Source organism: Cucurbita pepo, chromosome LG08, assembly GCF_002806865.2.
Source record: "Cucurbita pepo subsp. pepo cultivar mu-cu-16 chromosome LG08, ASM280686v2, whole genome shotgun sequence".
Classification (NCBI taxonomy): Eukaryota; Viridiplantae; Streptophyta; class Magnoliopsida; order Cucurbitales; family Cucurbitaceae; genus Cucurbita; species Cucurbita pepo.
Window position 1 is genome coordinate 5,223,919 of NC_036645.1, and position 25,209 is coordinate 5,249,127.

The following is a 25,209-nucleotide window of genomic DNA, read 5'->3' on the forward strand; positions in this document are numbered from 1 at the left end:
CTTCGGGATTCAGCGTTCTTGCTGGCACACCGCCCCGTGTCCACCCCCTTCGGGGAGCTCAACCTTCTCGCTCGCACATCTCCCGGTGTCTGGCTATAATACCATTTATAACAACCCAAGCCCACCACAAGCAAATATTGTTCTCTTTAGGCTTCTCTTTCGGGCTTCCCCTCAAGGTTTTTAAAACGCGTCTGCTAGGGAGAGGTTTCCACACTCTTATAAAGGGTGTTTCGTTCTCCTCTCCAACCGATGTGGGATCTCACAAAATCCCACCCGAACAAAAAGCTATTATATCTTCAAATCTTATAAATTACTGCATAACATTTATAGACTTTAAAGAAAATCAAATAAAAGGAACTTAGTCTTGCAGCAGTACCTTTCCTCAATCCAGGGCATACATCTTCCCCTCGGAAAACAAGAGGTACATCAACTTTTAATAAAGCGTGTGAAGGTGCCCTTATGAAAGTAACATTAAGTGGTGCATCTGTTCCCGCATGAAGATGAATCTGAACAAACATGAATGGGGCAAGTTCAGAATGGGTATTATATTATATGTATTCTCACAAGATCTTACACTAACTTATGATCAAAATTGAACTAAACCCATCTTCTTATCTTCTGATTAATCAAAACATATACATGAAATATAATGATCATTGAAACTACAGTGTGCACAATGCTTTCAGCTCCTTTACGACCATGAAACAATCAATTATTCTAATCCTCCTCATAAATCATCTCATAAACTCAATAAGTTGGAAATTTCATGAAAGTTCCTAAGCGAAATTTAGTCCTTACAGGACGAGATAATAGAGTACCTTCCGAGGTAGGNGAAATTTCATGAAAGTTCCTAAGCGAAATTTAGTCCTTACAGACAAGATAATAGAGTACCTTCCGAGGTAAGACCCGAACCTTCTCAACAATATCCCCGGATTCGAACTCGGACCGAACTTCGAGATCAAAAAGCCTGGAGAGGAAGAAAGAGCGACCTAGATGATTTACAAGCTTCCTAATTTGATTAGTCCGTACAGATATGAGACGCTTATTTCCGCCATGCTGACCGTCCTCTTGCTCGAACACGATGCTTGGAACGCGGCCAACCTTGCGCTCTTTAGCGGAAATGTTCTTTCCGGAGATGGAGCGCGGAATGGCGAGGATTGTCTCGGCGTACTTCGGATCTGGCTTCGGAAAACCCTCCAAGTACGAAAATGAAGGTTCGGGATCGGAATCAAGGGGTGGAGCGGTGGCGGTGGCAGCGGAGGAAAACCTCCGGAGGAGGAGGACTCTTGAGAGAGTAGGGGAGTGGTAGAAGCGTAGCATTGGGCGGAGAAGGATGAACGGAAGGGCTTAAGGGAGGGTTTTAGTGGAGAAATCTGAAGGGGTATTGTACCGATTTAGGTCAATTCGTAGAAGGTGAGTTCCGTCGAGACGGCCGTAGAGGTTGCAGAGACAGAGACAGAGACTTCGCCGCAGGCTGCTGGTGCCGTCGCCGTTGGAGTGAAATAAGAGCGAGAGTTTGAGGTGAGGCGGCTGGAGTTGTCGACTGAACCTGCGGGTTAAGATGTACTCCCTTCTTTCCGGCTTTTTTTTCACAATATGGGCTGTGGGCTAACAGGCCTTTTCCATTTCGGTTTAAATTTCATTTTTTTTAAAAAAAATGCTAATTAAATAAAAATACGTGGAATTTATATTTGGACTTTTAGAAGTTTTAAGTTTAAAATTACCCATATAGTTATAAATTTAAAATTAACCGTATAGTTTTTTTTTTTTTTTTAATGAAAATAGTTAGTAATTCTTTTAAAACTTTTTAATAGTCTGAGCAAATGTTTCGTTAATATTTTTTAGACTTACAAAAAAAAAAAAATAAATAAATAAAAACATTTATTGTTAGATGTGGACAGAATAATTCGTACCATATTTGGAAAATATATCCGACTTCAAAAGCAGTGTTACTATCTTTAATCTTTAAAAAAAAAAAAAAAAAAGTTTTAGAAAGTCTTTCCCCCTTCAGCTAGTTTGCGAAGCGGGAGCTCTTTGGGAGGTCCCGAGTTCCTTTCCACATGTGATACTGATACACTTGAATCTCATCAAGTTTCTCATTACGTTTTTATATCAAGGCACTAACTGAATAGGACCAATCTAGGTCTGCCCTTGGTATACAAGTAAACTCCAAATAATCAAGATGTTTACCATTAAAATTAGCTAGTTAACCCTAATAATCCCTACAAGGGATAGGGAAGTGTTTTTAACTCATTATGGCCAATTTTGAAGGGTCTTCCACCGTTCATAATCCATCATGTCCTACTCAAGTCTGGACATATCTTTGGACCATATTCTAGCTCAGAACACCATATAGGACACTTAAGTCATTTGTCACACTAAACACATTAAATCGTTCTAACAAAGATCATAAGTGCAAACATGTTGGTTCATTAAAGGCATATAGGCCCTAATCACACTCAAAAGTTCACATTTATACTTTATAGAGCATATAAGCAAGCATAAATCACGTAAATCAAAGTAAAACAATCAATCGGCTTATCTCATGCTCAACATAATCGAATTAACCCATCTAAGTTATAACAAACAGGCTTAGGAACTTATTTCAGTGTATCAGTCATTTCGACAATTGTAGTTCTAAAATCATGTTTCTGATGTCTAAGTATGATCTTTTCTAACATACAATGTCATTATCATAGTTTCAAAGCATTCCCACGTCATTCCCACAAGTACGTCTTACGAAAAATTCAAGGTAACTACTTATTAAAATAAAAAAAATAAATAATAAATAAATAAATAAATAAATAAATAAAGCTCAAGAATCAAGAAGCAGATATGCTTGTATGAGGAGATCCAAATTGAAGTAGGGGTAGAGTTTTGTGCATTTTTTGTGAATTCAAACAACGTATCGAATTATCGTTCTTCTTAACAAATAGCACCGGTGCACCTTAAGGGGACATGTTAGGACGAATGAAGCTTTGGTCCAGTAGATCTTATAACTACACTTTAAGTTCCTTCAATTTTGCTGGCACCATACGATAAGAAACTTTAGAAATGGGACTAGTTCTTGGTTCAAGTTCTATGTCAAAGCCTACTGTTCAGGAAGGGGGAATTCCTAGTGAATCCTCTGAAAAGACGTCTGGGGATTCACTCACTAATAGTACTGTATCCATAGTCTTCTCTTTCCCTTTTGTATCTACTACACAAACTAATTTTGTCCACCCTCCTTGTTGGATTAGTCTTTTGGCCTTCATCATCAAAAATAGTTTAGGGGTAACTCTAGTACATGCGCTCTTGAACTTAAAACTAGATCTTGATGGCAATGAGAATACTACATTCTTCTTGTAACAATATATACTAACATAGTTTTTAGCTAACCAATCCATCCATAGTATTACGTCAAAATCTGTCATCCTAACAACTATTAGATCTACGCTTAAAGTTTGTCCTGCTACTATTACTTGCCCATCTTTTACCCTATCTCTAGCAATTAAGTCTACCCCGTTGGGTACTAATAGTAACACACTCAATAGAGGTTCTAGTTCAAACCCTGCTTGACTAACAAATGACACATATATGAATGAACACATAGAGTCTGAATCAAATATCGTTAAAGTGTAATGTCCCATGATGGATAGTGTACCTCTCACCACTGTGTCCGATTTGTTAACGTCCCTACTGGTGGATGCATATGCCCTTACCTAATAGCGGGTCTACATAGGTCTCTTTGCTCCACCTGGGCTTCTTGGTGGATCAACGAGGTTTTTTGTCCTCTTCGCAATATAGTATTTAACAATGTGACCTTCGTGACCAAACCGAAAACAAGTCCTAGATCTAACCATACATCTGCCCCAGTGTTGTTTCCCACATTCACGACACAGTGGTTTCTCACCTTCTTGGCCTCTTTCTTGGTCTCTAGGATATTTGTTTGCATATTGAGGAGGGTGTCTATCAGCGTATCGAGCTTTATGTGCTGGTGGTTGTCGATGTGAGTTTATCTATTTGTACCATCATTTGTGGCCGATAGTAACGACTCACTCTCGACCTACCTCTTCTTTAGGTTTTTCCATGGCTTTAGCTACCCTCAAGTTAGCTTCATACATGGTAGGATCTATGACTTCCACCATTCTACTAATTTCTGAATTCAAGCCTATGACAAACCTCTCAACCATTTTTAGTTTTATATCCACTAATGACGGCGCAAATTGCTTCAACCTCATGAATTCCCTCGCGTAGTCATCCACAGAACGTACACCCTGGGTCAGATTGGTGAACTCTTGTTGTTTTCTGAGCCGGACTACCTTTGGGTAATATTGCTTCAAGAATACCTCTTTGAAGCGAGACCATGGTATTGCACTTCCATCGAGGCTAAGAATTTCTTGGTTATCCATCTACCACAATTTTGCGTCTTCTTTCAGCATGAATGATGCAAAGGACACCTTTTGATCATCTGGGCAATCCATTAATAAGAAAATCGTCTCCATTGACGATAGCATACCTGTGCCTCTGTTGGGTCTCCAGCAGTCCTGCTGAAGGTATGCGGGACATACCGCTTGAAATCTCATAACTATCTTGACCCTCGTATGTATTGCGAGCTATTGGCTTGTTGGGTGGCCACTATTGTTTGCATCATGACATGGAATGATTCACACATCATATTCACCCGTGACGCAGCTACATCTGTACAAGTTACTGAGCCCTCGCGGGGTCGGCTTCCTTCACCTCTACCCCTTTCTCTAATAGGGGGTCGTCCTCTTCCTCGACGTCCTCTAGGCGGCATACTTCTAAAAAAAAATGTTGTTTTCCTCAAAGTCTATTATTCACTATAGTAATTCGCATCATATTACATAAGTAGACAATTTGGCAAGCATATAAACATACAATTAAGTCAACCATCATACTACAATCATTAATATAATAGTAAGCAATCATAGTATACACAATGGAAGAGATTTTTTTTTTTCTTCTTCTTATCTTATGCATGACATACCTGACAGTGACGAGGCATCGACGGTGGGACCATGGAACATGTCAAACCTACTTAGTAGGTTAGTCTATAGAATTTATAACCTAAGAGCTCTAATATCAACTGTAAGGAGCTAGATTTTTACTAACCTAAAGTTGCTACCATGTACATAACTTAACCATTTTATGCGGAATTAATCATTTGAAACATATTCATAAAATATTGTCATGGACTTACATGTTTAATAAAAGGTCTTTAAAACAAAACAATGGAAAATTAAAATAGACATAAGTAAAAATAAAACAGAAATATCCTATACTTACCTATAGTTTACGAAATTAAATACGATTACCCTATGCATGTGTCATGGTTTTTAAAGTTGTGATGTCGCCGTCAACCGTGCAGGGTGCCTTGCCTTTACTTGGAAAATAGAAGTAGCACGTGGCTTTAGTATTTTTAAGAAATATTCAGTAAATGATCCCACTATTGGTGCTGGATGCAAACACATGGAATCATGAATGGGACCTATCATTTAAAATCGTATTCTCTTAGGTAACTATCCTAATGGGTCATTGGATGTGCCTTTACTATTTGCCCATATGTGCGAGTATGGACCACTAGTCAATTTGCACACCTCTTGGGCCCCTTGCCTGGTCGGGCTAGCATTTTATGGTGCTATTGTCAAACACTCGGTAGGAATAGTAACCGTTGTAGCATTATGATAAATACAATGATCATTTTTTCTTTCCATAACATACGCGTCCGTACTCATCGTAAAGGGGATAATTCCCCAACGCATGTAAGATACAATGATGCATGAGGTCCCAACATTTTTCATTTATGAAACCATATAAAACAACCCCTTCCATTTTTTTTCATATCATATCATTTTTATAACATAACTTTAAAACATATTTCGGGGTTGTATATCATGTCAAAACATATTTATTATGTATCATGCCTGTCATACATCGTGTTATATCATATCATGCATATAACATATCCTTCAACATACCATATCATATTACGCACGTATCATACCATAAATCATATCATAACGTGTACAACATCGTCAAACATATCATATCATAACATATATTATATCACCAACACATCATATCATAGTCATATCATAGATATGTCATTTCATAAACATCTCGCACCTATCAAGCATATGACACGTACAGATCCACGGGACACGTGTCATCATATAGAAAAAAAATTCTAACCATGTCAATAGTAATGTCACTTACTTGGATGACTTTCACCGACGTTCTCCCTAAAATCGAATGCATGATTTCGTCCCTCAAAGCTATTTCAAGTATCGTCGAGGTGTTTTCCTATTAGAATATCCATCTAATTTCGTTAACCATTCACATTTTCTAACTTCATTCCACTTGAATTTAAGCAATCAGATATCATATTGACCTTAATAGCCTTAAATAAAGTCAATTTCAGCTCCGCGATAGTAAAAAGATGTAGGGGATGGTATCAAATTGTCTATACCAAACCGTGTCGGATAGTTAGATTTTTAGCTATGCCGCGGAGCCGTCAAGCCGTTAACGTTGCAGCATAAGCCAAGGAGTCGGTGATTACAGACAGTGACACATGTCGCTAGGGGGAGATGACACGCACGGGTCGTGAACCGGGTTGAGGCGCAAACTTCTAGTCAAGTGTGGGCGTCACGAATTGTGTTCCCTGACCGTGTGCATTTGGGCCGCAAAGGATATTCGATCGTGGACTGCTGCAATGTGCCTAGGTCGAGCGTAAGTTGTGGGCTTCGTGGTGTGAGCATGAGCTTAAGTGGGTTATTGGACAAAATCCGACCTACATAGCTTGACTAATTCTATATCCATTCCTTTTATATCACACTCCTCACAATGCCCATCATCAGACACTCCACAACTCAACTTAAAATAGAAGGTTAAATTGAGCTGTAAAACAATATCAAGTTATTTGAATTACCAATCTAACCGATCCGAAAATATTGGAACCAGTGTTAATTTTGGNAAAATATTGGAAGGTAGTGTTAATTTTCGTATTGTATATAAAGGTTGCCCAAACTCAATGATCATCCATCCCACACGTCAAGGACAGCACAAACCTTGTGGTCATTTCTTCATCATTATATCATCTAACTTTTAAGGAATGGAAAACTAAACGTTATATTAGAGATAGAGAGAGAGAGAGAGAGAAGAAGAAGAAGTCACTCCCTTTGCACGTGCATCTCACACCACCCCGCTCTTCACATTTCCCTCCCTTCACCAACCCATTCATAACGTCTCTAGAAAGCGATTATTCAAAAGAAACTTCCTCATTTTCGCCAACCTTTCCCACGAGACTAACGTGGCCCTCTCTCTTTATAAAACCAATCCCTACAATAATTCCTTCTTCATTGCCTTCACATGGCTGATGCTGATCACCAATTCCCTCGCCGGAAAGACCTTGGCAAACGTACCTCCTCCGCTGCCAACACCGACACCACCTCCACCACCCCTACCGACATCGGGGCTGCCACTGCTCCCTGTGGTGCCTGCAAGTTTCTCCGTAGAAAATGCGTCAATGGCTGCATCTTTGCACCTCATTTCGCCTCCGATCAGGGCGTTGCTCGCTTTGCCGCCGTGCATAAGGTGTTTGGAGCAAGTAATGTATCGAAGCTGCTGCTTCATATTCCGCTCAGTCGCCGGAACGACGCCGTCGTTACCATTTCTTATGAAGCTCAGGCTAGACTCTCCGACCCTGTCTATGGCTGTGTCTCAACTGTACTTGCCCTTCAACAACAGGTCTTCTTTTCCTTTGATATTTTAAACTAACAATATTTTATTACATATTATTTATTGATACATATTTTTCAAGAGAAATTATAGATAAGTTCGTAAATTTTGTTGTTGCTTCCTTACCAATAACGAAGATATTTACGCAAAATTTTAATAAAATTATAATCATGGAAAAAAAATATATTTATAAATTATATACTTGAATAAATTTTTATACTACTTTAAACACATTAATTTGGATAAATTTGAATTTTTCAAAAATATTTTCTGTTTTTGTAAATTATTAATCAAGCTTTCAGTATTATTTCTAAGAATTGTTTCGAAAAATATTTAGAAAAATTAAAATTGAAATATATTTATGAATTTCAGGTGGCATCTCTGCAAGCGGAGCTTGCGGCGGTTCAAAGTCAATTAATAAGCAGCAGGTTGGCATTTGCAAGTGCAATTCAGAACTCGCAGCCACCGCAAGTGGGAGTGCAGCTGCAGCCCGCATACTCCAACAACTCCTCCATCTCTGTCTCAGCCTCCACCTCCGCTCATAATGCAATCAATTTGAGCAGTTTTGCTTCCAATTATGACCTTCCGGCGGAGACTGCCCCATCTCCCCATCACTTGGAGCCTCTCCATCTCCCCCGCCGATCCATTGAAGACGAGGAAGACGAGGAAAATAGCCAGCTCCCTACCATCTTCGCCGACGACCTACTCCGTCCACGATGATCCAGTCCCTTTACCTTCATTTTCAATTCGTAAACCAATGCCTTCGCCAAGAATAACATTGAAGTCATTTTCCATCAGCTTTTCCTGCTAACATTGAGATAGAATCAATGTTGGAGGAAAAGAAAACCAATGGAATCAAGTTTTGAAGTCAATGTTCTACTTTAAAAGTAGCTGTGCTAGTTGTGATTGAAAGAAAATAAAATCGAAGTAATTAAATCTAGTCGATTCAATCAGTATTAAATGTTCGAAGCTTCGTTCAGGCTATTCAATTTTTTAAAGTAAAAAAGCTAACGGATTGATGAGTTGTACTTAAGTTGATTCAATTTTGTTAGATATTAGCAGGTTTTGACCTACTAAATTTAATCACTATTAGGTCAAGACCCTAGTACTTGTTAGTGAAAGAGGGATTGATTGAAAGAGAGATTGATTGAATGATTGATTAGATAATTGAATTATGAAGAGCAAGAATATTTTATCTATATATACAGAGAATACAAAAACATATTTAGAAAATCTACCTAAAAATTTACAGAAAATTTGGTAACAAACCAGTAAACAAATCAAATCAAATCAAAAGTAAATCTAACTCCTAACGGAGATTTAATTAGATACTAACTGACAGCAATCTAAACAAATATGTGATCTTTAACACTCCTCCTTGTTTAGATGTCGTGAACTCCAAGGTTTTTTTTTTTTAACACCCATCCTACTCCAATTATCTTTCTGTTTAGAGGTCGATCAACCAACTCCCAGATTTTATTTTTCTCGATCACTGAAAGCTTCTCCTTGGACAGGTGCATCATCAACCAAAGCATCTTGTCGTTCATCTTCAGACTCTTCTAACATGCTACCAAAGATTAAATTGTTTGGTGCATTAGAAATTTGATTCACCTTCGTCAGTTCTTCACAATTTCATTGCTCATTTACAGCAAAATGAACATCTCGGCTCACAATAACACAACTAATGTGTGGTTGAAAAACTCCGTAAGCTTTTGATATAGTGCTATACCCAATAAAAATGTCAGCTTCTACCTTTTTGTCAAGCTTATCAAACTTGACCTGTGGAATGTAAGTGAAGCAAAGACACCCCAATACTCTAAGGAACTTTAAAGAAGGTTTGTAACCATACCAAACTTCAAATGGTGTCAGGTCCTTCACAGCTTTTGTTGAAATTCGATTTTGCAAGCACATAATAGTGTTTGCTGCTTTTCCCCAAAAACGTTTTGGAAGATCCTTCTCATGAAGCATGCATCTCGTCATCTCCATTATGAATCTATTCCTCCTTTCACTGACGCCATTCTGTTGAGGAGTGTATGGTGTTGTCAATTGATGTTCAATTCCAGCCTCTTCATAAAACCTGTTAAAAGTTTCTGAAGTGTACTCCTTGCTATTATCTGATCTTATAGTCTGAATCAAGCATGCACCTTCATTCTCAACTTTGGCTTTGAATTTCCAAAATACACCCGCAACTTCTGACTTTTGCTTCAGCAAGAATATCCAACACATTCTTGTTAGTTCATTAATAAAAGCAATGTAATAAAGATTACCATTTAATGATGGTGTTCGCTGAGGACCACAAAAATTAGTATGAACCAGTTGCAGCTTTTTCGAGCCTCTCCATGCCTGTTTAGGAAAGGGTTGCCTATGTTGCTTCCCAAAATTACAAGTACGTCCAGGAGGCATGTTCTCATCAATGTCAGTGAGTTCTTCTACCAGCTTCTTTGATTGGATCTGAAGCAAACCTCAATGAAGAAAGTGTCTAAGTCTTTTGTGCCAAATCTCAGTGGCACTAACTCTGGATATAAAGGCCGTCGGATTTAGAGCAAAGCTTTTTCCTTCCATTTTGACATGGAACAAGTCTTTGCCACTAACATCTTTGATCAAGCACTACTTATTCTCAAACAACACTTTATGGCCTTTATCAAGTAAGGGCCAACACTTAAGATATTTTGATCAATTTTAGGTACGAATAAAACATCTGTACATTCATAACTTGTTATAGCTACTATGCCTTTTCCCTTGACTTCCAAGTGTTCACCATTGCCAATCCTCACTCTCTTATCTTCGGTGTCTCTTAATTCCTCAAAAGACTCCTTGTCATATGTCATGTGATTTGTGCACCCACTGTCAATCAACCAGCTCTCGCTTGATTCTTTGCTTGAGGAAGAAGTGACCATACACAATTGATCTTCTTCTTCTTCTTGATCAATTACCTATGCATCTACTTCTTTCACCTGATCTTTGTTTTTGCAGATCACAGCTTCACGTCCAAGTTGATTGCATTTGGAGCAGAAGGCGTCAGGTCTTCTCCAACACTTGTATGGTGGATGACCTTTCTTCTCACAATGGCGGCAAGGTGGATAGGATTTTTTGAAACCTCCTTCTTTTGTCTTCTGATAATTGGCAGATGAATCTCCATACGTCAATTGATTTTTGAAATTTTTATTGTTTTTATACCTGCTGCTGTCTTGATGCTTAACAAGTAAGGCACCTTCAATCACCCCTTCTTGCCTCATAGACCTCCTTTGCTCTTGTGCTTGTAAAGCATTCAAGAGCTCTGTAAGAGAAATCTTTGACAAGTCTTTGGTGTTCTCTAGAGTAGTAATGGTGGCTTCAAACTTCTCTGGAATAGTGACTAGCAGCTTTTCAACGATCCTGGAATCATTTAATACAGAACCAAGCAATCTCACCTTGTTGGTGATATTGAGAAGTCTGTCAGAGTACTCTTTCACCGACTCTGACTCCTTCATCTTCTGTAACTCGAAATCCCTGATCAAATTCAGGGCTTTCATTCCACGAATCCTCTCATCTCCTTTATATTCAGCCTTGAGATAATCCCAGATTTCTTTTGCTATTTTGAAGGACATTATTCGCATGAAGATCATTTGAGATACAGCAGCAAATAGGCAAGCTTTCGCCTTTGATTTCCTTGTCTTCTTTTCCTTATGTAATTTGATTTGTGCTACAGTAGGATTTGTTGTAAGCGGAGGGACCTCGTAATTCTCTTCTATTGCTTCCCAAAGATCCAAGACCTCCAAATAAGTCTCCATACGAACTGCCCACAATTGATAATTGTCTCCATCGAAAACTGGTGGTGCAACAGCGGAAAAACTGGATTCTTCTCCCATATTGATCTCACAGATCCTTTAAGAAGATAGCTCTGATACCAATTGTTAGTGAAAGAGGGATTGATTGAATGATTGATGAGATAATTGAATTATGAAGAGCAAGAATACTCTATATATACAGAGAATACAAAAAGGTATTTAGAAAATCTACCTAAAAATTTGCAGAAACTTTGGTAACAAACCAGTAAACAAATCAAATCAAAAGTAAATCTAACTCCTAACGGAGATTTAATTAGATACTAATTGACAGCAATCTAAACAAATATGTGATCTTTAACAGTACTCTCAAAACCATATTAGCCCCGAGGAGCTAGTCTAGAGAGTCTTGAAAATGAGAGTTCGAGATTTAACCGCCTAGATGTCCTAAGAACTTAATTAGCCTCTACGATGCTCAAGGAATCCTAAAAAAGCTTACTAGGCCTACTAGAAGTGTGAACGATATCACTAAAGTCTTTACCTCCTATTTTCTATAGTACGCCATTAGGCTATCAACGACCTAGGTTGAACTTGTAGCACCCCTAACAAGCAGTAGGTATACATGAGCTAGTATCGTCAAGGTGACTAGGTACCATCATGTGAAAATGCCTAGGGGTTTTCTAAACCCATCTTGAGAGGGAATGAGAGACCACACATGCAGACTCAGTACTTTCACACACGAGGTTGCTCCCCCAAACTTTCTAAATTTATTGTTCCTGTGGAAGGATCTCCAGTTAACCTTACACATAAATATTTCGATAGATGATGTCATATTGTTCTATGATATATGACGAGGTCGCACCTCCATCCAGGATACCAGTCATTCACTTACAAGACAATGTAAGTTGACTAAGTTGGAAGAACAAAAACGTTGGTCCACTTGTTACACCATCCAGTAGATCCATGCTGCCAAAAAAGGTGAACATCTTAGAGGTTAGTGACAAGTTAGAGAACTAATTGAAACTTCTAGACCTCCCTAGAAACTTAGATAATTGTAGAACCAATGCCTAAACTTCTTAGAATCCAAAGTAAACTCTGTGGTAGCTAATTAGGTGAAGGATGAGATTAGAGCCTACAATAGGTTGCTTACTAAGTATGTTTATACTCACCAAATTCTACTTTCCTTTTTAAGGTGACTGCTGACTACTGATCGAGGTGGGGGAGCGACCGAGAGTTGCATGGTCATGGAGGAGGATTGTCCCGGGTGTTAGTTTTACGTTTAGGGGTTGTGGTCCTTTGAAATTTAATAGCTAGTAGGCTTGGTAAGCTTTCTTAGTCTTTCTTGAGTATCGTGGTTGTTAAGTAGGTTCTTAATGTTGGAAAAGGGATAGTGAAAGAGATAGGAATAGATAAAATAGATCAAAGCTGACATGCTTTATTATTGTTTTCTAACTCCATGCTTAGATAGATACACAATCCCAGTATTTATAGCTTATACACTAGACCAGAAATAGTAAATCATGAAAATCTAGATAAATTCAACTTTACTAACAATCTCCTAAAATCTTGGTAGTTTAATCATATCTCAACTACTTTAAATCATATCTTCATTGTGAATACTTTGAATCATATCTCAACACTCCACCTTGATTCAAAGTTGCAGATGTCAAGTACATAGCTTTTCTTTTGACAAGGCCTTCGTAAGTATGTCTGCTTTAACCCGTACCATGTCTGTCTCAGCTTGTATACCTTTGTTTCTTTGTCTTCCTCTATGAATCCCTTTGGCGGTGTTACATAAACCTCTTCTTGTAAATCTCCATCAAATTGATAAACAGGCCACAACAATGGGCTGCATGTCCCATGTAAATCTTCATAGAACTTTTTGTTTGACAAGTCGACCATATCCCATGGAGACTGCATCTCTACTGCCATGGCTTTCTTCTAGTCTTCTTTTTCAGTTGCTTCTTCATAATTCATAGGGTCTGAAATAGTAAGAGCAAACTGACATGATGCATATATGTTAGTTAAAGATTTATACTTCCTTGGAGGTGTCTCATCTGAAAGTTCTTCAAGAGAAAAATTGATGTTCAATGATGCTGAAGATGATGAATTTGACACACTGTGTTGCAGTGGATGCACTGGAGTTGACCCTTATCTCTTCATTTGGGGAAACTTCAACTGTAATCTTTTGCTGCTCCTGTTCTTTACTGCAATCCCAACTCACGTTTTCATTAAATATTACATCCCTTCTAACTAAAATCTTTTCATGGATGGGGTTGTATAATTTATATGCCTTTGATTGAGTACAATAGCCAATGAAAATGCATTTTTCAGATTTTTCATCAAGCTTTTGACAAATTTGAGGATGTTTCAAAGTATAAGCAACACAACCAAAGATTCGTAAATGACTTACAGATGGTTTCCTTCCATGTCATGCTTCATAAGGAGTTCGATTCATAACCGCCTTTGTTGGTGAGATGTTTAATAGATAAACAGATGTTGCTACGGCTTCTGCCCAAAATTGGTTTGGAAGTCTCCTTGCTTGTAACATACTTCTTGCCATCTCCACAATAGTTCGATTTTTTCGTTCAGCGATTCCATTCTGTTCTGGAGTGTAGGGAGCTGTTAATTCCCTTTGGATGCCCTCTTCTTCACAAAAGAGATTGAAATCTTTAGATATGAACTCGCCACCTCTGTCTGTGCGAAGAACTTTAATGTGACAGCCACTTTGGTTCTCTACCATAGCTTTAAAAATCTGGAACTTCTGAAAAGTTTCTGACTTATGTTGTAGGAAGTAAACCCAGCTCATGCGACTATAGTCATCAATGAATAGTAAAAAGTATATACTCCCACCCAAGGACTTCGTTTGCATTGGCCCACATAAATCAGCATGAATTAGTTCTAGACAATGTGAAGCTCTTTTAGCTTTTCCAACAGGAAAGAACTTCCTAGTCTGCTTGCCATAAATGCATCCTTCACATAAATTAGTTGAGTCAATTCTTGGTAATCCGAAAACCATACCTTTATCCCTAAGTATTTTCAGGCCGTTCATATGAAGATGTCCATATCTGAGATGCCATAATGTTAGAAACATCAAGTGAAAACATCTTATTTGAAGTCATGGTAATTTGAACTTTATGGCCTGATTTCTGANATGTTGGAAAAGGGATAGTGAAAGAGATAGGAATAGATAAAATAGATCAAAGCTGACATGCTTTATTATTGTTTTCTAACTCAATGCTTAGAGGGATACACAATCACNAAATCAAGTACAAATTGAACATTATCTAATTGTTTTATCTTATCATNTAGACCAGAAATAGTAAATCATGAAAATCTAGATAAATTCAAATTTACTAACAATCTCCTAAAATCTTGGTAGTTTAATCATATCTCAACTACTTTAAATCATATCTTCATTGTGAATACTTTGAATCATATCTCAACACTCCACCTTGATTCNCCTTTTCCTTCAACTTGCATCTCTTTTGTATTTCCAAGTTGCGCCTTAATTTTTTGGGTCTCATCAAGCTCTTTGAATAAGGATTTGGTGCCTGTCATATGGTTCGAGCATCCGCTATTAACAAACCGTAAGTAACATTTTTTCGGATTAGTATCCATGTACGCCATAAACAGCTTTTCTTCTTCTTCTGCNATCTCCATCAAATTGATAAACAGGCCACAACAATGGGCTGCATGTCCCATGTAAATCTTCATAGAACTTTTTGTTTGACAAGTCGACCATATCCCATGGAGACTGCATCTCTACTGCCATGGCTTTCTTCTAGTCTTCTTTTTCAGTTGCTTCTTCATAATTCATAGGGTCTGAAATAGTAAGAGCAAACTGACATGATGCATATATGTCAGTTAAAGATTTATACTTCTTTGGAGGTGTCTCATCCGAAAGTTCTTCAAGAGAAGAATCGCTGTTTAGTGATGCTGAAGATGATGAATTTGACACATTTTGTGTTGCAGTGGAGGCACTGGGAGATGCACTGGAGTTGACCCTTGTCTCTTCATTTGGGGAAACTTCAACTGTAATCTTTTGCTGCTCATGTTCTTTACTCCAATCCCAACTCACGTTTTCATTAAATATCACATCCCTTCTAACTAAAATCTTTTCACTGATGGGGTTGAATAATTTATATGCCTCTGATTGAGTGCAAAAGCCAATGAAAATGCATTTTTCAGATTTTTCATCAAGCTTTTGACAAATTTGAGGANGCTGCGAAATCCTCCTCTTACACGACTTCTACCTGCTAAATGCATATTTTCTCTTTCATTGCCTTCGTTGTTGGTTGTCTCCTTCACTTGTAGTGTCTTTTCTTCATTCTTTTCTGATGCTCTATTGATTCTTGACTCATGAGCCTGAAGCGATCCCATCAGTTCATCAAGAGAGAGTATTGATAGATCTTTAGCTTCTTCTATAGCAGCCACCAGATGGTCGAACTTTGGAGTCAAACTTCTCAACACTTTTGCAGCAATTGTTTCGTCTGAAATTTTCTCTCCATAGGTACGCATCTGACTGACTATTGCCATTGCTCTTGACAAAAAATCAGCAATTGATTCGCCATTCGTCATGAGTAGAGTTTCAAAATCACGTCTTAGATATTGCAATTTCACTGCCATGACCTTTGAATCTCCTAGAAACTCCTTCTGTAGAATTGACCATGCCTGCTTTGATGTGGTTGCTGCTGCAATTCGTGGAAAAATAGTCTCATGAACTGCTTGCTGAATAATAAATAGAGCCTTGGCATCGTTTTTCTTGGTTTCTCTTAGTCTCTCATTTTCTTCTATTGTGGGTTCAAATAGATCAACGAACCCATGCTCCACCAAGTCCCATAGCTCCTGCGATCTAAGCAAGGTCTTCATCTTGATGCTCCACCACTCATATTTCTCACCATTAAAGATTGATAACAACGGTACGGTGCAGAGGAAGAAAAACCAGCTACTGCCATTTTTGTTTTGTGAAAGAAAATAATCACTCACCCTTGTATTGAACGAACTTGGCTCTGATACCAAAAGTGTTGGAAAGGGATAGTGAAAGAGATAGGAATAGAAAAAATAGATCAAAGCTGGAGTGCTTATTATTGTTTTCTCAATCCTTACTTACACAATCCCAGTATTTATAGCTTATGCACGGGAACAGAAATAGTAAATCATGGAAATCTAGGTAAATTCAAATTTACTCACAATCCCCTAAAATCTCCTAAAATATTGTTAGTTTGAATATTTAAATCATATATCAACCACTCTAAATCATATTTCATTTTTGAATACTTTAAATCATATCTCAATACAAGGCATGTATTTGACTATCATTTATATTTATATTATGTAGTATGACACTCATTTTTTCTTTTCAAGATTTGTTCCACCATTTTGTTCCACCATTTGATCAAGAGCATATTTAATAGATTATTGAACTTTCAAATTTGTGTTAATAACCAGCCAAAAGGAACGAGAACTTAAAACCCAAAGAATCCAATCTTCCTCCGACCAAAAATGTACATGCACGAAGCCCCAGGGTGTTAATAACAACCCTTCAGGCTCCTCCTCCAGTGTAACCGAGAAGGGTTTCTCTCGATTGTCTTCAACATCCTTTCTAAGGATCAATCCCCTCCTTTTCTCCTCTGTTCGTCCTCAGAATGAGGTATGTTCTGCTAATTTTACTGTTTCTTCACATGTTCCAGTCGTGCATTTGATTATCTTTAGCCATTTCTGATTCTGATTATTCGCCATTTGTTGCGCTTAGAACAATGTGACGTTTTATATTCTTTAAGTTGGAATGATGTTTTCTTTTTTCTNCATCGTTTTTCTTGGTTTCTCTTAGTCTCTCCTTTTCTTCTATTGTGGGTTCAAATAGATCAACGAACCCGTGCTCCACCAAGTCCCATAGCTCCTGCGATCTAAGCAAGGTCTTCATCTTGATGCTCCACCACTCATATTTCTCACCATTAAAGATTGGTAACAATCTTGATGCTCCACCACTCATATTTCTCACCATTAAAGATGGGTAACAACGGTGCAGAGGAAGAAAAACCAGCTACTGCCATTTTTGTTTTGTGAAAGAAAATAATCACTCACCCTTGTATTGAACGAACTGGCTCTAAGTTGGACAACGGTGCAGAGGAAGAAAAACCAGCTACTGCCAATTTTGTTTTGTGAAAGAAAATAATCACTCACCCTTGTATTGAACGAACTGGCTCTACGTTGGAAAAGGGATAGTGAAAGAGATAGGGATAGATAAAATAGATCAAAGCTGCAATGCTTATTATTGTTTTCTCACTCCTTACTTGCACAATCCGAGTATTTATAGCTTATGCACAGGAACAAAAATAGTAAATATGTAAATCTAGGTAAATTCAAATCTACCTACAATCCCCTTAAATCTCCTAAAATCTCATTAGTTTGAATATTTAAATCATATATCTACCCCTCTAAATCATATTTCATTTCTGAATACTTTGAATCATATTTCAATATAAGGCATGTATTTGACTATCAATAATATTTATATTATGTATATTATGTAGTATGACACTCATTTTTTCTTTTCAAGATTTGTTCCACCATTTGATCAAGATTTGTTCCACCATTTGATCAAGAGCATAGATTATTGAACTTTCAAATTTGTGTTAATAACCAGCGAAAAGGAAGAGAACTTAAAACCCAAAGAATCCAATCTTCCTCCGACCAAAAATGTACATGCACGAAGCCCCAGGGTGTTAATAACAACCCTTCAGGCTCCTCCTCCAGTGTAACCGAGAAGGGTTTCTCTCGATTGTCTTCAACATCCTTTCTAAGGATCAATCCCCTCCTTTTCTCCTCTGTTCGTCCTCAGAATGAGGTATGTTCTGCTAATTTTACTGTTTCTTCACATGTTCCAGTCGTGCATTTGATTATCTTTAGCCATTTCTGATTCTGATTATTCGCCATTTGTTGCGCTTAGAACAATGTGACGTTTTATATTCTTTAAGTTGGAATGATGTTTTCTTTTTTCTGGACCGATGCTTGTAGATGATGTCGTCTGTAATATGTTTGAATGGTTGCAAGACTGGTAAATGTGGGTTGAAATGGATGGAGTTGGGGTTTTGATCGCCTTGGTAGAAGAAGGTAGTAGTCAAGTCATCACCATAGATTTTCTCGTGTATGCAGTAGCCGTAACCCGGAGGTTCTATGGGCTCAGCGTTCTGATAAGCTTTATCTCACTGTTGCTTTACCTGATGCCAAAGATATTTCTGTCAAGTGTGAACCTCACGGGGTTTTCAGCTTCTCAGCGAAGGGGCTGCACGGCGCATCTTTTGACTTCACTTTGGAACTCTTCGGGTCCATAGTGCCTCAGGTGAGCTACTCACTAACATTTTGATGGGTCTATTATTGATCTTACACCATATCTTTTTGTTGAGCATTGTTGGGAGGGAGTCCCACATTGGCTAATTTAGGGAATGATCATGAGTTTATGCTCAAAGTGGACAGTATCATACCATTATGGAGAGTCGTGGTTCTTAGACTACTATATGGGATTTGAACTTTTTAACTTTTAAAAAAAGTGGCATCAATTCTGTGTTATTTTTAGAAGTCCTTTTGCTTAATGCTTATGCATCAGTTCTCTCTTTGCTTGATACAGGGCTGTAAAACTAAGGTTGGTTTGAGGAACATCATTTTCTCTGTACAAAAAGAACAAAAAGGGTGGTGGAAAAGACTGCTGAAAACAGAAGAAAAACCTGCTCCATACTTGAAGGTTGATTGGAGCAAATGGTGTGATGAGGATGAGTCAGACTGTAAGTTCTTACATATATCACATATGCTTTACTTAGGCATGTAGATGGAATATACAAAAAGGAGGAAACCCCAATTCTAAACCAAGTTAGATAAGAGCTTGTGAAAGGAGAAAAGAAGCATTTACACCAGCTTAGAGCATGAATGATAACCATTTCAAGAAACCTATAAAAGGAAGAAGTTAGATAAAAGCTTTGTGGACCATATGTGCCATAAGAACACTCTAATCAGCTGAACCCATAAATTTTCATACCAGATAGGAAGATATTGGTTATGAGTTGCTCCCTTTTCCACTCAACAATTTGAGTTTTCAATCCTCCACATTTCAAAGATTTTGAATATTGTTGATGTTTTGTCGGTCCTTTGCTGCTACTTTAGAGTTTAAATACTTGAATTCTCCAACTTTAGTTGATATCCCAAGTTAAAAGCAATTATAGGGACTTTGAAATAATTTTATAATATTGGTTTATGAATAATTGTAACCATTTAAGTATTAGTCGTGTAATGACCCAACTTTTCAAATTGGACACTAGAGAATCGTTACTATAAATGTGCAAGATGTGGGCTTTTGAAAACAAGCAGAAGCTCAAGAAAAGCAAAAGGATTTAAACCCAATAAATTTATCAAAACTTCTTAATGTTTAAGATCTTGGGATCCCTAAACAATAAAACTAACTCAAGGGTAAATCAAACCTTTATTTTGAATGGAGTTTGCAAAGAATAATCTAAATAACAATAATGTATGGAAAGGAAATGATCTGAAAACAAGAACCAAGAACTCTCAAGGTTTAAAGCAAGACCTCAATCACTAAGAACTTCTATGTTCTAAAGCAAAACTTCGATCTATCACCATCTTCATAGTCTCCCTAGATAAATGCCAATAGTATGAACCAAAACATCTCAATCAAGCAATACACTTTGAGAAGATGTGAAAAAACAACTAAGTTACAAATTTTGGGTAGATAATTGTAAGGGTTCGAATTTTATTTCTTTTAGATTCTATGTTGAGATTTTATTTTTGCTGCCAAAAATGAAAAGATATTATGCTATGCATTTATTCTTGCTGGAAAAGGTGCGTGATTTCCGACAAGAAAGTTATTACCTTAATGAAAATGTTATGAGACGCTTTATATTCCTATATTCAACCCTCCTCTTTCCTTGAAAAACGACTTTTGCTCTCCAAACTCGTTTCTATGTCCGAGGGTGTCTGAAAGAACGGAAAAATTAAGAGTGTTAGAGGGGTAAGCGTGTGGGTTGGTTCGCGGGTTTTTCGGTGAGTTCTCGAAATTGATTAGCGTTGCTGTTTCGGAGGAAGAATCGAGTGGAAATAAGCATCGACGTCGGGATCGCTGCGTCGAAGAAGGTAGACCATTGAAATCGAAGGAGGAGGACGCCACGTGATCGTCGCCGGAAACGGAGAAGACTGTGTCGTCGGCGCATCATTGATTAGGGTTTTCGTGAGGTTTCGGGCGAAGGAGACGCAGAGTTGGGTCAGGTCATTCGGCCTCTGAACTAGCCCACAGACGAATGCGGGCCGCGTGCATTTCTGCCCAACACAGACGTGTGCCTGCAGCTCTGCTCTCGGCTTCGCACGCGTACTCTTGGCTCAGCTTGGCGGGTACGTTGGCTTGGCTCCGTTAATTCCCGTGGCTCGACTTGGCGGCTTAGTTGGTCGGCTCGGTGGCTCGGCTTATCGGCTCGGTATCACTATAATATATCGATTCCAAGGTTTTCGGCCCTCCTGAAGTTGTTTTTGCCCTTATTTTTACCATTTGAGGTTAGTATGGTTCATAACCGTCAAAGACAGATTGTGTTAGGAGTTTATTTTGATAAATAGCATGAGATTTAGCTAGGGTATGTTATGGAAGATTACTAAATTTTTATGTGGTTACTATAGGACGTAATTAACCGTTGGAATTAGCTTGTTGTGAGTGACTGCGGTCAAGGCCATCGAAGTAAGTGACCTTACTGTTGGAGTTAGTTTACTACGTGTTGTATGATAATGCGTGCTCTGTGGCCCTTGCATGCACCATATTTGATGTGATATGACTATATGATGTATGAATTATGTGACTGTTTACACTATGAAAAGTTATGGGTTATGTTGACTATTGACGGTTTATGTTGTGAAAAGTTATGGATGTTGTAGACTGTTGACTATTTATGCTATGAAAAGATAGTTGATCTGCTAGTATTATATGCCATGAAAATGTTGATCGATGCCATGGATACACGTAGTATTATCGAGTCATATCATGAAATGTTTATGGAACTGAAATGTATTTTCATGTTATGTAATATGCCATGTAATGTAAGTTATGTGATATGCCATGTAATGTAAGTTATGTGATATGCCATGTAATATAAGAAACGTATATGTGATGTTAGCAATGCTTATGTAATGCCATGTTAGGTAGTTAAGGGACTCATGCATATATGTATGTCACTTGTATTGGGATACTTCCCTTTATGTTACGAAAGAATGAAATACGATATTTATGTTCGCCATGATATTATGCCAACCCTTTTCTGTTCTATGGTGTATGGCAACGTGTAATAAGAGTAAAAGATAAAAATACCATTCAATTAAAACAAAGAAAAGAGAAGTTTTGTTTCGAAAATATTACAAAGGGAATTACAAATATAAAATGAAATACAAAAGATTCCAAAAGATTGAAAAGGGACTGATGCTCTAGAACGACCCCCTCTGTGACTGCACAGCTCTCAAATGCTCCTCCACCTCGACCGGTACCTGGAAAGAAAAAAAAAGAAGAAAGGAATGAGTATAAAAATTATACTCAGTAAACTACCTACTTGTAGGCTCTCATCGCATCCTAAGCTTAACAGATTTTCACGGACTTCTCTTTGGCTCTAGGACATCTGGTTCTAGTCGTAGCTCTTTAGGGCTTGCCCCTTGGAACTTGCCCCTTGGGGCTTCTTTGGTTCTTCGTCCTTTCATTTATACCTTAAGAGTTTCCTTATGCTAACCTATGTTTGACTGCTGCCTTGCAAGTAACTACCTTGGCATGGCTATGAGACTACCTGGTGTCTTACCTATGAAGTTGGCTGTAACTCCCTAGTCCCATGGTAATCCCCCTGTTTTGGGGAGGGCTACCTCCCNCCGCTGGTCCCCCACGAAGCTATAACACCAATCACACACAAGTAATCTAAGAGTACTCTAGAGGTGGTTCGTACGCCGTGGTAGNGAAGCTATAACACCAATCACACACAAGTAATCTAAGGGTACTCTAGAGGTGGTTCGTACGCCGTGGTAGTTTGTTAGGCTCCTAGGGGAGAGGTTAGGTCTATACTTTAGTGACTTGTCACTCTAACCACAAATTCCTCGACTTTATCATAAATGTGGGTCATGGAAATTAACTGAGTGTGCACACAAGTATCATTTAGCATCATCATACATAATTCATGCAAAGTAAACATGCTCAACGGGGTGATAACATCAATCAAGTTTCCGGAGCGCAGAGTTCACAAGTTTCCATCCTCCTTTCAGCATGAATTAAACATATACATACAAAGCGGAAGCTTAAAACATAATAGCAACACTCAGATAATTCTCATAATACTTCACATAATACATCCAGATTCTTAACAATCAAATTACCTACCTTCAATCACGGAAAGCTACCACCTAAGGTAATTAAACTAGCATGCATGCATAACCAAGCGACTCCTACAAGTATTTCTTTCTAAAGTTTCGTGTGGTGACTTACATGATTGACGCGTGTTCTTCGTTTAGCGTTTCTACACCAAAAGCGTGTCCACAAATATTGATTTTCCCCNCACTCAGATAATTCTCATAATACTTCACATAATACATCCAGATTCTTAACAATCAAATTACCTACCTTCAATCACGGAAAGCTACCACCTAAGGTAATTAAACTAGCATGCATGCATAACCAAGCGACTCCTACAAGTATTTCTTTCTAAAGTTTCGTGTGGTGACTTACATGATTGACGCGTGTTCTTCGTTTAGCGTTTCTACACCAAAAGCGTGTCCACAAATATTGATTTTCCCCATTTAGGTCCTATTTCATATAAAAATAGGGTTAGAGTTGGAATCGGGAGGAAAATCGGGCAAACAGAAGTCGAACGGGCTGAAAACAACACCTCACACACTCACACCCGCCTGGGAAAGTGCTACACGCGCATGGCCACGCGCACATACGGACACGCATGAGGGAGGGAAGACGCGCGCTGAGGTATTGCCACATGGCTCCCTCTGAACGGTTAGCCAAGGTCGAGGTCGTTGGTTCAAAACCGGAAGGACGTGCTGGAAGTCTGAATTCTTTTATGCTGACGCGTGGCAACGAGAAGCTAGGTCGGTGGTTTGGGTTGCGCGCGGGCCATCGGGTCGTGGACTCGGGTAGCAGGCCGCTGGCCTTATGGATGCTTGACACGTGGCCCTTCTTCTCCGGCGATGCGCGGCGCCCTTCTATGCAATTGAGGCATTCTCTTGAAGGCCCAAAATGAAGAGCCAAACACAAAAGGAGACGGCGGCGCGAAAGACGATAGCGATAGTCTTGAGGCGGTAGAAATTGTTAGAAATGAGGTGATACGCAGCGGATTTGGCGAAATAGCGATATCGGAGACGAGAAAATTGAAGGACTTTCGATTGAACACGCGATCGGCGAACGAGCCAAGGAAACTGCCGGATCATCAGGAGGAGAATAGAGATTCAAAGCAACAACCTAAATCTACCGTGGATAAATCTGTGGAGAAGTCTCAGTTGCAGACGTTGAAATCGCTGAATGAGCACCTTTTGAAGGAGACACACGAGAAGAGAAAGGAGTTTGGAGCTCTAGTTCAGGCTAAAGAGGATTTAGAGCTCGACTTGAAGAAGAATGCCGACTAGAAGAAACAGAGTCAAATGGATGAAGTGGGAGATATGATTTAGGTTAGTTGAGAGTGAGAGTTTGAAGAATGTGGAGATTGGGAGATTGAAAGATGAGAATGATGGGCTTGTGTTGAAAGTTGAGGAAGAAAGGGAGAAATGGATGAAGGTTTGTTGTGAGAGGGATGGAGTTAAGGCTGATTCTGATGGATTGTTTGAGGAAACGGGAGATTTGAGAAAGAAAATGATTGAAATGGAGAAGAATGAGAGAAGGGCTTTGGGAGAGACGATTTGGAGGTGAAATGCAAGAAGTTGTCGGATGAAAAGATGAGAGTGAGATTATGAATGTGAATCTGTTAGAAGAAATTTGTTAGGAGGTTATTTGATGAATCTGGTAGGGTTATTGAAGATTTAAGAGAAAAGTTGATTAAAAAATGAAGGAGAAAGAGGTAGAGGTGTTAACTCAACGGAGAGAATCACTTGACGTGAACCTGAATCAAATCCAACAGGAGACAGTGAATTTACGACACACGATTGAGACACTCACTCGTGATAAAGTCGAACTAGAGGAAGAAAAAATGTTAGCTGTAATGTCGCTGTGGACTTGCGAAGGGAATTGAGTAAACTGAACGAAGCCATGATGTCTGAGAACGGGAGAAATGAAAGTTGGTGTCTTAGATGGGCTGTCCTCGAGAAGATCTAAATGAAGTCTCATCAGAGAAGGACAACCTTAGTTTGCCGCTCGAGGACAAGAAGAGAAAATTGAAGAAACCACGACTGAGCTCAAGAAAACAAACACGACGCAGGTGTAACCATGGAATAGAACATTTAAGTTTACGGGGTAGTTTTATTAGGAATAAACTTAAATGAAGAAAAAAAAAGGAAAAAATGTAGTTAATATTGTGTGGGTTTTAACATTCCGTCAAAAAGTTAATATTTATTTTAGGAAGGAGTGGTTTTATGAGTTAGAAAGCGATTTTGATGGCTATTTTTAGCTTTAGAAAACTTATAAATTCCTTTTATTTTTTTTATTGTAACGGCAAAGCAACCTGAGAACAAGTCGGTTTCCTTG

The 25,209-nt window shown here is 38.5% G+C and overlaps 3 protein-coding genes across 3 annotated transcripts in view; 2 read left to right on the forward strand and 1 right to left on the reverse strand.

Moving 5' to 3' along the window:
- Positions 1–1,588, reverse strand: part of LOC111799648 (50S ribosomal protein L25) — a 2,824-nt gene extending 1,236 nt beyond the window's left edge. Inside the window, exons 1-2 of the mRNA XM_023683074.1 lie at positions 892–1,588; positions 377–506 (exon numbers count right to left, since the gene is read on the reverse strand). Of these exons, the coding sequence (XP_023538842.1) occupies positions 377–506; positions 892–1,320 (559 nt within the window). The 5' untranslated portion in view covers positions 1,321–1,588. The remainder of the gene's footprint in view (positions 1–376; positions 507–891) is intronic.
- Positions 1,589–7,371: 5,783 nt separating this feature from the next.
- Positions 7,372–8,680, forward strand: LOC111800104 (LOB domain-containing protein 20-like). Its single transcript, XM_023683683.1, has 2 exons — positions 7,372–7,749; positions 8,113–8,680. Exons 1-2 carry the CDS (start codon positions 7,372–7,374, stop codon positions 8,458–8,460), a joined length of 726 nt encoding a protein of 241 aa, XP_023539451.1. The 3' UTR covers positions 8,461–8,680.
- A 9,869-nt stretch (positions 8,681–18,549) lies between these two features.
- Positions 18,550–19,402, forward strand: LOC111800105 (uncharacterized protein At3g03773-like). The gene is made up of 3 exons (XM_023683684.1): positions 18,550–18,564; positions 18,628–18,849; positions 19,135–19,402. The coding sequence occupies exons 1-3, from the start codon at positions 18,550–18,552 to the stop codon at positions 19,330–19,332; spliced, it is 435 nt and encodes a 144-aa protein (XP_023539452.1). The 3' UTR covers positions 19,333–19,402.
- Positions 19,403–25,209: the final 5,807 nt, after the last annotated feature.